Raw genomic sequence first — 13,338 nt, 5'->3', positions numbered from 1 at the left:
TTTTGACTGTAACTCCACAACTGTTGTCTGTGCTGAAGTAAAATTTCCAGTGCAGTAGTTGTAGTCCTTGCCCCTATAATATACATATCTTACTTGTCACCAATGCTCTATAATTTTTGAGAAAAATGCAAAAATAGGCACAAAATTGGGCAGGGGTGTAGTACCCCCTTAAAGTGTTTTTTGGCTACCAGAAAGGAAATAAGGAATGAAAAGGGAGAGAAGATGAACATAGCTACTTAGACCCTTAGGTGACTGAGGACTGCAACTTTATCATGGGGTATAGCAGTTCTTGGAATAAAAAAAAGAAATCGATTCAAATTAACAAAAATCCAAATTAAATCCAAAAAATCTTTTTGTAATTAAAAAAAAAAAAAAATCAGCAACCTTGATTACCTCTGTTTAGAATTACTCTGATTCCTCCTGACACTTGACTTGAGTGTTTCCCGCCATCTACCTCAGTACTGTCCTCCTCCACTGTTGCATTTCCTTGTAGGCATATCAACTCGACTGTGTGATCGTAGTGAGTAGCAACATAGATGGCGCTGGAATTAAGTGCAGGGCCAACACACCGAGGACTATGGACATCCAAGAAACTGTGGATACCAGGGCTGTGAGATGAAAAGTGATAAATGTTTTACCATGAGAGCTTTTACAAACATATACCATTACCACAATGGGTTATTCTATTTGAAATTCATACACCCCTATGGAAGACATGACCTTAATCTTCCACAGAGGGAGTGTGAATTTTAAATGGAGTCCCCGATTCAGTGTTGTTTGCTCCAAAATGGGTTACTCCAGTTGAAATCCATACACCCTTTATGGAAGACATGACCTTAATCTTCCACACAGGGAGTGTGAATTTTAAATGGAGCCACTCATTCAGTGTCGTCTGCTGCAAAATGGGTTGCTCCAATTGAAATCCATACACCCCTTATGGAAGACATGACCTTAATCTTCTACACAGGGAGTGTGAATATCAAACGGAATCATCCATTCAGGTAGTCCCATTTAAGACCTATCTTAAGAACTGCTGAACCAATACTATAGAAAAATTATATAATTTGTGTACATCGTGAAACATACTCTTTGCGTGGCTGTGCGTAGTAAGCCGTTGTACGCAGATAACCTCGCTAATATGGACGCGTAGAGTAGCGTTGTGCGCTCGTGTATTAGCATGACTAGTCGCGGAGTAACAAGTGTAGTTGAATGTTCCACGATTTACACAAATTACATAATTCTTCTATAGGCTTGTTTGTACTGATTTAATGCCTTTTTTTGGCCGATTCCAAATATATGGTCATGAATGTAAATATTTGAATTTAAAAAATTGAAACTTGTTGTCTGCACACCCGCATGGGGAGGTTTAAATTAAAAACGATTTCCATTTTATTATGAACCATACCTTGCTTTTTGTCGTTTGGTTTTGATTTCACAGACTTCCATTGAATTGAAGTGAGCCACATACAGGTATGGTGCCTGGTAGGCAAATGAAAGTGGAAGGCGAGACCACTTCATGTCCTCATCACGACTCCTACGTCCACTGGCGTCAACGAATATGCCAAATTCTGAATTTCAAGAAAGAATAACTTATGTCACACAAATAATACAAAGTAAATTTCCTAATTGTTCCGAGTTAAGTGCCGGTGTGTACGATTATGAACGGCGAATGCACAAGCGATAATAACACCGATTGGCTGATCAACAATCAAGACACACAAGATGATAGAGGGAGGAGGCAGAAACTTTGTCTCTTCTACGTGCTAGAAGATCACCATTGCTTTCATGGAAATCTGAACAATGAGTAAATTAGTTAGTTGTTAAAAAAGATTGCTCTTTCTATTATTCAATGTCTTTCATTTGAGACACCCAAAACAGTACAAACAATTCTTACCATTAAAGCACAGTAGAAATTCTTCTGGATCACCCTGTTGTGAAACACACACAGCTGCAATAGGGAAGCTCTGCATATGACTGGCTCCAAACACAGCAAATGCAATGGAAGTGTCAGTAGAATCCAAAAACTCTGAAATAATAGAGAATACTTGCATGATCAGTAAAATATATCTTGATTTGTGGAAATCTTACTTTTATTCACACATTAAATTACACATGGACTGTTGGACTCCACTACTGGTGGTAGTGGAGTCACATGATTGATATTAACCCATGTGACTCCAGAAGTTTTCTGAAGGTTGTACGAAAATGGTCAAAAATATTACAATAAATATTTCTTACCATCAGGTTGGAACTGCTCAAGGTCAATTTGGTAAAACCTGTCTGTTCCAGCCAACAAGCTAGTCTTGGTAAACACTAGACAGCTACATGGCTCACCAGTCCTGATCTCCTATGATAAAGAAAATAAAAGAACCAACATCAATGTTAACATACAAATATCAAAATATATTTTAACTCTCTCCATGTGGGTGTCGACTACAGATGACAAGTTTCATTTTTTTTAATTCAAACATTTCGGTCCATATTTGGTATCAGCATGAAAAATGCATTAAAATGAGTACAAACAAGCCTAGTTTTGGCTCAGTGGGTCTTAAGATAGCTCTTGATGTTTTGAAAAAATATCTCAATTTTTTACGTTGAAGCCTATGGCTAGCACGCAAAGTATTAATATTCACATTTGAACATAACTGGCATTGGAAGGGCAAATATCTTGATCATTTTTGAAAAACAATCTGTTTTTTTAAAAAAGTGTAATTGCTATTAATTGTTAAAAACAAAGCCCTTTTCTAATCCCGGGATTGGGATTGATAATTGGCACCGCCGCTATCAGGGTATCACACCATAGGGGTTAGGGTCAGCTGTTAGATACGCTGGATTAAATGTTCCTTGTGTCTTTTCTTAATGCTTTGCATGCTAGTAATATAATTTTTTTAATTCCAAAAAATTAGTGCTGTATTTTTTCTGGATTTGAGAGTATTGTCTCTCAATATACACATCATGTGACTTACCTTACGCACAATGAACTTGTTATCTTGTTCATTGTACTTCATGATTAAGATCTTTTCTGGCATAGCTGCACAAACAAATACAGCGCCATTCACTTCACCACTAGCAAACAGGTGACAATTCTGAAAGAAAAAAACAAGAAACAATATGATAATATACTGTAAGACCATAATGTAAGAATATGCCCCTACCACATGGGAAGAGGAAACCGGAACAGCTGTGCACTGCACACTGTACTTACAGTATATCCAGCACCTCCTGGGAGATACTGAAGGGATGCTGCAGCCAAACAAAATTGTTTTGCTTGCCTAAGATCGCAATAGTTGGACAAAGCTTTTAGTCGCCTGCTCGGACTGATGATGATGATGATGAAGACCATCAATTTGATTTGAAAAACATACTCCCTCTGTGGAAGACTTTTCTTGAATCTTTCACAGGGGGTATAGCAGATTTCAACTGGAATAACACATTGTCTTCTGAAGTGTACAATGGGTAAGAATAGTTAGGTTTAAAAATATTTTCTTCTTCGGTGACACAGTTTGCTTGCTCAGGTCAAATAATTGGTGCCAAACATCTATTTCTTATTACTTCAGTTTTCCTTTCAAATTCTGTATTTTTAATTGTCAAATTGTATAACTGCTTTAAAGTTTTATTGAACTCAAAGAACTTTAGTGAAATTCATGAAAGGTTTCCCATTACAAAAACAACAAACCAACCAATTATTTAAATGTTTGTCTTAAAGTCCCTGTGTATATTAATTAGAACATGTGTTAGTCATGTCTGACTTGTCAAAAAACTATTTAAATTCCCACTTTTCACCATTGAAAACATGAAAGTAGGCTGTCACGTGCAGTCAGCTTACCTCAATGCCTTGTATAGCAGTGTGGTTGATGCTGACTTCTGTTGTATTTGCCTTACTGGCAGCACTCCTTAATTGCCTCATATCAACTGTGCAAAGTACATTGTCTGCTCCTGATAGGGATAAAAGTAGAAACACACAGGATGAATTATGTTGAGAAACTGTGATACAAATTCTACAGATACCCATTTGCATCTTATATTTCAACATTTTATATTAACCCCCTGAGCACAATCTAACATTGCCTCTGATTGGTCAATTACATGATATTTTCACTTTAATCATCAATCAGAATGGAGCTTTGCAAATAATTCACCCCAATTTTTTGTGTGGTGAAATTATTCTAACAATGTTCCTGATTGGGCCAATTGATAATAAAAACTTCTTTTTGGCCAATTGGCAGGTAGTTCTCATGGGGTTAATACATGTTATTTTAAAGATATCATGGAAAATGTTGATATTCTCAGCCTGCCTGATCTATACTACACTACTGTTGCATTTAATTCTCAGACATGACATGTACAATTTGAAAGCAAAGAGTGCATCCACAAGCATTCCACACACATGCAACATTGGATGACTCTACACTACACGTATATGCATTGTAACACACTTTAGAAACACATTCATTTCTCGGATCCGAGTGCCATGCAAACTGTTAGGGATGTAGATCCCTGGAAAAAAACCCTGCCCAATCACGCTACACAAAGTTGTTACAAAGCAGTTGGTCGCTAAGGTCAGATTTTCTGTGTAGTATATATGCACACACATCTGACACAATATTCAGCACATAAATTTTGCCTGAGAAGTAAAAATAGCAAAAGTAGGTACATCTATTTTCTTTCGTAGACTACTTTTTGCGGGATTACAAAATTTTACTCCCTATTCCTAAAAAATACAGCACTAATTTTTTGGAATTGCAGGATTCTGAAGACATAATAATAAAGTTTATCTGTTATTGCGTTGGAGCTGCACAGTGGATTAATGGTTTTGCTTCCGCCCGGACAAACATCCAGACAGCCAAAGAACCAAACAAAGAACTATCTTGGCGATAACATAAGCACCACATATGTGTGGGGCCAATAAAATGTATTTCCCAAAAATCAGAATGCGTAACTTGAAATTAGTCTTTGCAAGTTCTTTTTGTGCTTCTCTAAATGGCATGAATGATCTTAAAGTGTTAAAGTTTATGACTCATCTTTTATCTTGTTGGACTCAGATGTATGTAGATAACATCCACTGCCCATATATGGTCATTCTTACCTGCTATCATCAGAGCCTTTCCAAGTGTTGGCAACTCTTCCATCTGGAACACCCTGTCCAATCCATCAAGCTGAATCAATGTCTGTGATCGCTTCAACAACGTCATGGAAAACAGACCTTCCTCTGTGCCAACCAACAAGCTCTGAAAATACAAGTAGAAGGAAGACAATTTGCATTATGAAAGACTTGGCTTGCGGTCACCTAAGTTTCATTGAGGTATAGGATTTTTTTTTCAGAAGAGCAGGTAGGGCAACTACCTGATTATATTTCTACATTTTTGTACTACATACGCTGACAATTTCAGAAAAATAGCAGCAGTCAATTTTCACTGTATTTCAACATTGGGCGAGCAATGGCAATTGACAAGCAATGACTCCGCTCAAACCTGTTATTCACTTCTTTTCTTGACAAAACCATTTTTTGCTCACGAATAAACCTAGTTACACAATAGATCAGAGAAAATATTGTACACTTCCCATAATGCATTTCTCCCATTTTAATTTTCTGTACTGATTTGCTATCCAGTACAACATGGTCGAGATTGAGCAATGTACCTCAATGAACAGAGCACATCCAGATCTTGCAATGTTTATTTCTTGACTATCTATCGACCCATATTCAGCAAGTCTATTCTCAAAATAAAACAAAGGGAACCTGTACAAAGTAATAGGAGTGTCATATGATGAAATGAGGTGATGTTGCAAAGGATTCTGGGAAAGGTAAGACATCTTCTCTGACAATAAGTGATCTGTATCCAAATTGGTATCCATACCTCTTCATTAAGCAGCATTGTACAATTGATATCAAGTTGGTTGCTTTCTTCTAAACACAGCAGTGTATTACCAAGTAACCTTGCTCCAGACCGGGCATTCTTGTGGCCATTGGCTCCACCATTAGCTGTAGCTGCTGCCTCCAACACACTCATCCACATCTGTTTCTCTGGGAAGCTAATGGCCATGAGGTACTTGGAGTGACCAGGCCAACAGGTGGTCTGAGCATGCCATTCTAGCCGCAGGACATAGGGCAGGTCAGTGGCTGCAATGTTATGCAGCTCGGCAGCAGTTACACCAGCATGGACAGACACACGGCCATCGGTTGGGGCGAGATCATATTCCTCTACAGGGCTTCCATGACCTGCAATAGGAAATGGTAATTATTATCTCAAACTCTGTTAAGATGCTAGTGCAAGCTAGTGGTATCTGATTTTAGCAAGTTAATTTTTTTTTTCAAATTAATTGTGAATGATCCAAGCACTTCAGAATAGGTCCAAAAAACTTACAAAAAATAAATAAATAAAAATAAATAATTTTTTTTATACTGATATCGGAACGGATCGGATATCGGTCGATAATATAAAATCGATATCGGATCGGTAGACAAATGCCATATCGGTTGAGCCCTAATATCTTCCATAGGAAAAGTGTGGATTTTAAATGGAATAGCCTAATCTCCTTGATCAAATCTTGTTTTACTCACCAGCACTATTTTCCCATCCAATCAAATCTTGCTTTACTCATCAGCACTATCTCCCCATCCAATCAAATCTTGCTTTACTCAGCACTATCTTCCCATCCAATCAAATCTGATTTTACTCATCAGCACTATCTCCCCATCCAATCCAATCCTGTTTTACTCACCAGCATTATCTCCCCATTCAATCAAATCTTGTTTTACATGTCATCAGCACTATCTCCTCATCCAATCAAATCTTGTTTTACTCATCAGTACTATCTCCTCATCCAATCAAATCTTGCTTTACTCACCAGCACTATTTCCCATCCAATCAAATCTTGTTTTACTCACCAGCACTGTTCTCCTTGTCATAAATGCAAAACTTGGTTCCATTCAAAGACACCCACTTCTTGTCCCAGCCTTGTTTATTAGCTCTGTACAGCAACACAAAAAATATGAGAGTCAACCAAAGGTGTCTCTGGGGTGTCTGCTTTTAAAATTGAATTTTAACAGAAAGTCAATCACTAAAATTACACATAAGTCAGTCAATTGGTCAACAGCTATGTTAACTGAATGAGAGCATCAGTCTTTGTCTACAGCAGCATAGGCTAGCTCATGGGATGTGGTTACATACGATGTAGGTATTTCAGCTAGGTATAGCTGACATCTTCACGACTGTGCATGTGTACTCATATTTATTCTAAATATGGTCATGAAAATGTACAGTTCTAAATGTTTTGAATTAAAAAAAATTGAAACTTGTCGTCTGCAGTCGACACCCGTCTGGACAGAGTCTCTGAATTAAAAACAAAATATTTTTAATATTTTGACAAATTATTTTTCAAGCCAGCTTGGTCTAGGGGTTATGTACTTTTATTTTAAGTTCCTTATTGTATAATATATGATATCCTCATTGTATTTTATGAATCCGTTCCTCCACATGGCATAAATCATGTCTGTACATGTATTGTGAATATCTAAACAACATCAGAACAGATTAGGGACAGTCAGGAAGTCCAGGTGTTATGTTGAAATGCAGTACAACAGGTATTTATTCCAAAAGTTCATGTATGTTGTGATACAACTTTTGAAGCAAGGTAAAAGATTTGCATACTGTTTTTACTTCCTACAGAATTGGCACTGCACCTCAACTTTCAAGTGAGTGGGTTGCAATTTTTTCTCACAAAAATACAATTATAGAACAAAAGAAAGACCAAATTTTCCATAAGTTAAAAAAAATCTTGCAATTAAAAATTTATATTATCAACACATTATGACATACCTTGGTATTTTCATCCATCCACTTGATGGGACCGCCCCATCACCTCTGATTCGCCTTACGTTCACTCCTGGTGATTTGCTTGGTGTAGTGGTGTTCATAGCCTGGCTATAATGCCATACCAACTCTGTAGGTAAGCCACAACTGGCTGGTAGAAAGTCAACGCACCTCACATGGCATACCTGGTTGCATTCTGTCAAGACAATAAATATTGAACATCATTGTATGACTATGTGATAACAGCACTGTATTGTGATATGATCTGATCAACCAGGCAAAAGGAAGTAAACTTGAATACTTGATACAGGCAAAATAAGGGCTTGGTAAACAATAATGGATGGCTTGAATGGCCGTTGGATTTTCGAGGCTATCCCTGAGTCCTTAAACAAATTGTTTGATTGGCGTAATCCAACCAACCCTAAAAATAGGCCCGACCCTAGACTTTTTTTCTAATTTTTTTTGCAATTATGATCATGAAAATGTACAATTATGAAATTTTAAAATAAAATTTGAAAACTTTTCATTCTGTAAAGTCAAGTCTCCTTTTTGTCGACTAGACTGAGACTTTGCAACCTGCCAAGTATTTTTATAAATACTTAAAAATATATTTAAAAATACTTTGGTGTTTATTTTCTGACAGTATGTACCATATTTTAAAATATGGTACAAGGTGGTGGCAGTGGTGAGACATAATTTTCTGGCAAACTTTTCCCAAAGTTTGTCCAGATAAATTGAAAATAGATTGAGGAAAAACTATACATCGCCCATTAGGTTTTTCATTTCTGAAGACATATGAGTCAAACTATCCTTAAGATGGCCTTATTTGTGTCACAACTTTCTTGAAGATAACACATAATGGCAGTATTAACCTTTTTGCTCAAAAAATTTATGGGCACCTTGGGAGAACAATGCTAATGCAATGAAAGGTCAACCCAGGTTAAATAAGAAATAAATAAATAAATAAATAAACACAAAAAGCAGTATGTCCATAAAAACTTATCACTTACCACTACATTTGCCAGCTTGTCGTCCAAAATGCACAGAATCTGCACACACAGCACACTTAGTGGCCCTGATATTCAGTCCTATGCTCCACTTATGGGGAATATTATGCTTCATGCGCTGCTTGAGACGTTTGCTGCCCCCTGGAGTCTGAGGCATTTTACGCTTGCCGGTAGAGGGCGTCATCAGTGCGGTTGGACTCGGTTGGTTGGTTGGCGACATCGTCATGGCAGATAGGAGACGGTTGGATTGAGGCGTAGCAGGTGGGTGCTGCAGTGTAGATGCCTTGTTGTGAGCCAAAGCTATATTATGTTAAAATAGGAAATATTGCACTAAAGGTAGTAATTTGTACACAATTAACGTATGGTACCATGTATGATCATACCTGCCAACATTGTACAAATAAAAATCTGTACAGGGTTCGCGTGAATACTTGCCAACCTTTGGAACTAATGTCGGTGTCTAATTAGAGTGAAGCGAGAAGCGAAACAAAACTTTGTAAAAAAGAAGAAGTTATAGACCCTAAATTACTTGTTATTCAAGGTTGGCAACCAGAGAATTTTTTTTTTAATTGAAAAAAAAAAAAGTTTTTGGCAACTTTAGAGAACCACTGGACCTATTCTGAAGTGCTAGGATCATTCACAGGTAATTTAAAAAAAAATATGAAAAAATTATAGTTTGTTATCCTTAATTATATAAACCATTAACTAGTGTTTACCTCTTCATGTATCACATATTATAGATGCATTGGGTTTCCATGCATTTATAATATGTGCTAGATGAAGAGGTAAATATTGGTTAATGGTTTGCATATTAAGAATAACAAACAGTAATTTTTTTGTATTTTTTTCCAATTTAAAAAATTAACTGTGAATGATCCTTATGATCCTAGCACTTCAGAATAGGTCCAGTGGTTCTCCAAAGTCACCGAAAACTTTGAAAAAAAAAAATTTAAAAAAATATCTGGTCTTGAGAAGCTGTTCTTGGGGCAATCATCAAGTTAGGGAAAAGTGTTTCAAGTAAATTATGAGATTCATATGAGACATTTGACCTTACTAATTTGTTTCTAGCTTCTTGCAAGGCAAATCTGGTCTTGTGAAGCTGTTCATGGGGCAATCATCAAGTTAGGGAAAAGTTTTCAAGTAAATTATAGGATTCACACAATTGATTCGATCTTACCATTGTTTCTGGCTTCTTGCAAGGCAGATCTGCTCTTGTGAAGCTGTTCTTGGAGTTCTTTCTTCCTCATTCTTTCTACCTCAAGGGCATGCTGCATCTCCTTGTACTGTAAAAAATCAAAATTGTCAACCTCAAGTGAAGCCTATTCATTGGTAATGTATTAGACTCAGGTACATAGGCCTATTCCAGTTGAAATCAGCACAACCCCTATGGAAGACATGCTCCACACAGGGAGTATGAATTTCAAATGGGGTTACCTGAATGGGCGACACAATTTGAAATCTACACCCCATGTGTGGGAGATTATGGTCACGTCTTCAATAAGGGGTGTATGGATTTCAATTGAATTAGGCCATTAGTGTGTAGCATTGTGAGTTTTCCACTTTCATGGAAGTTTGTTCTTGTAAAACAATTTCTAGTTGTAGTCTGTGGGTTTGGAAAAGCGCACTACATGTACATTATAAATCACTTGTCTTGTTTTTTTTTTTAAATTCAAGAATCAAACTAGTTAACAATACCATAATATTTTATTGTCGTCATTCAGTGGTATGTGGTAATGTCAGGCATGAGATTGAGATTCAATCAAAAAGAGGAAAATTAATGTCTCTCCTATATGTACTTTTGTACAGAGAAGAAAAACTCAAACTAGATATATTGCATCCCTGTAAGGCTGCGAAGTCCAGCCGTGACCTTTAAGTGACTGCACAGTTATCTGACAGTGTTTGAAAATGGTGCCTTCGATCCCATATACGCTAATTTTAGTCATATGAAGTTTATTATTGTGATTTTTATAACGTATATATCTCCAACATTAATATAAGGCGTGTCGTCTTGTTGTTTTCCTTGAAAGACGGTATAAAAAGAACACAGCAAAAATGTACATACCTTATACGAGAGCTCATAGCATATAGCAATGTGTTGCAATAAAAAAAATGTGATATGGCGTCCGACTTTAGAAAATTATTAAAGTGATGGTAATCGATCAGTGCCATAGGGTTTTTCACGGAAGGTCATTAGTTCAAATCATCCTCAGACACGCTCCAGAAGACATACAAATGCACGCAGTACAATACCAATCACCTGTTTATACTGGTATTGATCAAAGTAAATATTTTGTACTCCATGCATTTGCATATCTGTTGGAGCGTGTCTGTAGGATTGAACTAATGACCTTCCGTCTAAGCACTCTATATGGGAATCAAAATGGGAATGAAACACCTCAAGTCAATTTCTTTAGTATTATTAACATACATGACTGACCAAGAGTAAATAGAACCTCTGAATAGAAAGGACTATTATCTGTGTACCAAAGCGGGACAATCTACATTCATAGATTATCTTCTGTGAATAGCAGTCTACAAGATGATAATGTAACTGTATCAATAACTTGTGATCTAGTCTGTAGTTTAGTGCGGTATGCTCTCAAATATTTGCCTAACTATACATCTTATATACATCTTATGATTTTTAACGGTGTGTAGAGTAGCCTGCATTAGTGCCTAACTCTGTTATATTGGCTGTTAAGTTAGGCAAATTGTTTTACAATCACCGTTAGAAAGTGTTTGGTTTGCGAAATTGCAATTTTCATTTTAAAATCATTTAAATTGGATAAAATGTTCAATTTTACCCCTTTTGACCTTTGGTTGACCTCTGGTGACCTTGAAATGACCTCCATCATATTTTGAATCCTACCGTGATTACATATACTAATTTTCAATTGAATTGGGCAAATTTCAAAATTTTACCCTTTTGACCCCAAAAGAGACCCTCCCCATGTCCAAGCCAAATCTGATTATAACCCTATATGCACCCAATGCTATAGTCATTTTGGCATTATTCTGATGATCACAGCACTTAATATGCAGGAAAAAGTGAACTTTAAGGTGATTTTCAGTAATCAACCCTATTTTACCCCTTCATGACCTTGAACTCAAAATCCGTGTTTACCCTATAGACACCAGCTAATGTCAGTGCATATGTGTCAATCTCATCTCTGTACTATGTAATCTGTAGGAAAGGAAGCATTTTGAAAGTATTTGGTTATGTGCAGAAAAAATCCCTTAATGACCTTTTGACCCCAAATCTGTGTTTACCCCATAGACTCCAACTATAGTCGATGCCGATGACCAAGTTTCATTATGCTACCATGTAATCTGTAAAAGAAGAAGCATTTTTGGTAAAATTCGCATTTTTAGCCAAAATTACTCATGCGTGACATTTGACCCCAAATGGGTCATGTCAAATGTAAAGGCTGGGGTAGTGGAGCCTTTGCCCAAGTTTGGTTATAATCGGTCAAATAATTAGGGAGCTAGAGCCAATTATGTCAAATGTTGACAGAAAGAAAGAAAGAAAGAAAGAAAGAAAGAAAGAAGAAGCAGAAACCGCTGGGATGCAAGAGTCCAGCCGTTGCTCGGCTGGACTAAAAAGAGGAATTCCTCTAGAGGAAGAATCTCATCGCTGTAATGTAAAGCAAATTAGCAAGATTTTTGCACCCTTTCATTTCACTATTGTCACATACAACTATTATTGCTTGTATCACCAACATATTGAATACCGCAAAGAAAACTCCTCTTACAAAGTAAATGTTGCTGCTTGAATTTGTATTTTTTCAGCAAATATTTCAGTTTTTTTATTTACTAATTTCTGCCGATTTAGTATGTTACTGATGATGCATACATGAATATCTAAAAGCCTTATTCCCATAATACTTTCTTTTTAGCTATGAATATACACTGACCTGCATAGGCATGTTGATCAGGTTAGTTTCTTTATGTTGTTTACTGCTTCCAAACAGTCCCTTCTTAGGCTTTTTGGTGTTTGCATCTGTCTTGGCTTGAAGGAAATCAATGAGTTTGGTTTGCTGTGAGACGGTTCCTTCCAGCTTGAACTGAGCATTGGTGTAGTTGACCTGTCAAAACAAACAAACTATATCGTCACTGGGCGGGAAAAACCTCATACGTAATTTTGGCCCTTGAACATGGATAAAGCCTGGTAGGTGTAGACTTTATATTGAAGAAGTTGCTTCATCCATGTTCAAGGGCCAAAAGTACATGCAGGAAACACCTCATATTTATTTTTGGCCCTTGAAAATGGATAAAGCCTTGTAGGTGTAGACTTTATATTGAATGGTTTGCTTTATCCATGTTCAAGGGCAAAAAGTACATATGAGGGTTTTCCCGCCCAGTGACGATATGATCCAATGGTCTATTCCATTTGAAATCTGACATATCTTCTGTGGAAGATTTACGAAAAGCCTTCCACAGAGGGAGTATGTTTTACATATTGAATTGCCTGGGGTTAATTATTTTGAAACCCATACTTCCCTTTTATGTGACCTCAC

The 13,338-nt window shown here is 36.8% G+C and overlaps 1 protein-coding gene across 1 annotated transcript in view; it reads right to left on the bottom strand.

Annotated features, from left to right (window-relative positions):
- Positions 1 to 13,338, bottom strand: part of LOC140154852 (citron Rho-interacting kinase-like) — a 134,034-nt gene that overhangs the window by 1,850 nt on the left and 118,846 nt on the right. The window contains exons 22-34 of the mRNA XM_072177500.1: positions 12,736 to 12,906; positions 9,999 to 10,104; positions 8,825 to 9,121; positions 7,821 to 8,010; positions 6,890 to 6,972; positions 5,859 to 6,220; positions 5,087 to 5,228; positions 3,827 to 3,936; positions 2,967 to 3,086; positions 2,239 to 2,347; positions 1,895 to 2,026; positions 1,406 to 1,568; positions 394 to 608 (exon numbers count right to left, since the gene is read on the bottom strand). Coding sequence (XP_072033601.1) covers positions 394 to 608; positions 1,406 to 1,568; positions 1,895 to 2,026; positions 2,239 to 2,347; positions 2,967 to 3,086; positions 3,827 to 3,936; positions 5,087 to 5,228; positions 5,859 to 6,220; positions 6,890 to 6,972; positions 7,821 to 8,010; positions 8,825 to 9,121; positions 9,999 to 10,104; positions 12,736 to 12,906 — 2,200 coding nt within the window. The remainder of the gene's footprint in view (positions 1 to 393; positions 609 to 1,405; positions 1,569 to 1,894; positions 2,027 to 2,238; positions 2,348 to 2,966; positions 3,087 to 3,826; positions 3,937 to 5,086; positions 5,229 to 5,858; positions 6,221 to 6,889; positions 6,973 to 7,820; positions 8,011 to 8,824; positions 9,122 to 9,998; positions 10,105 to 12,735; positions 12,907 to 13,338) is intronic.

The sequence above is a fragment of the Amphiura filiformis genome, chromosome 6 (assembly GCF_039555335.1).
Source record: "Amphiura filiformis chromosome 6, Afil_fr2py, whole genome shotgun sequence".
NCBI classification, from domain to species: domain Eukaryota; kingdom Metazoa; phylum Echinodermata; class Ophiuroidea; order Amphilepidida; family Amphiuridae; genus Amphiura; species Amphiura filiformis.
This window is presented reverse-complemented; position numbering and strand designations above follow the sequence as displayed.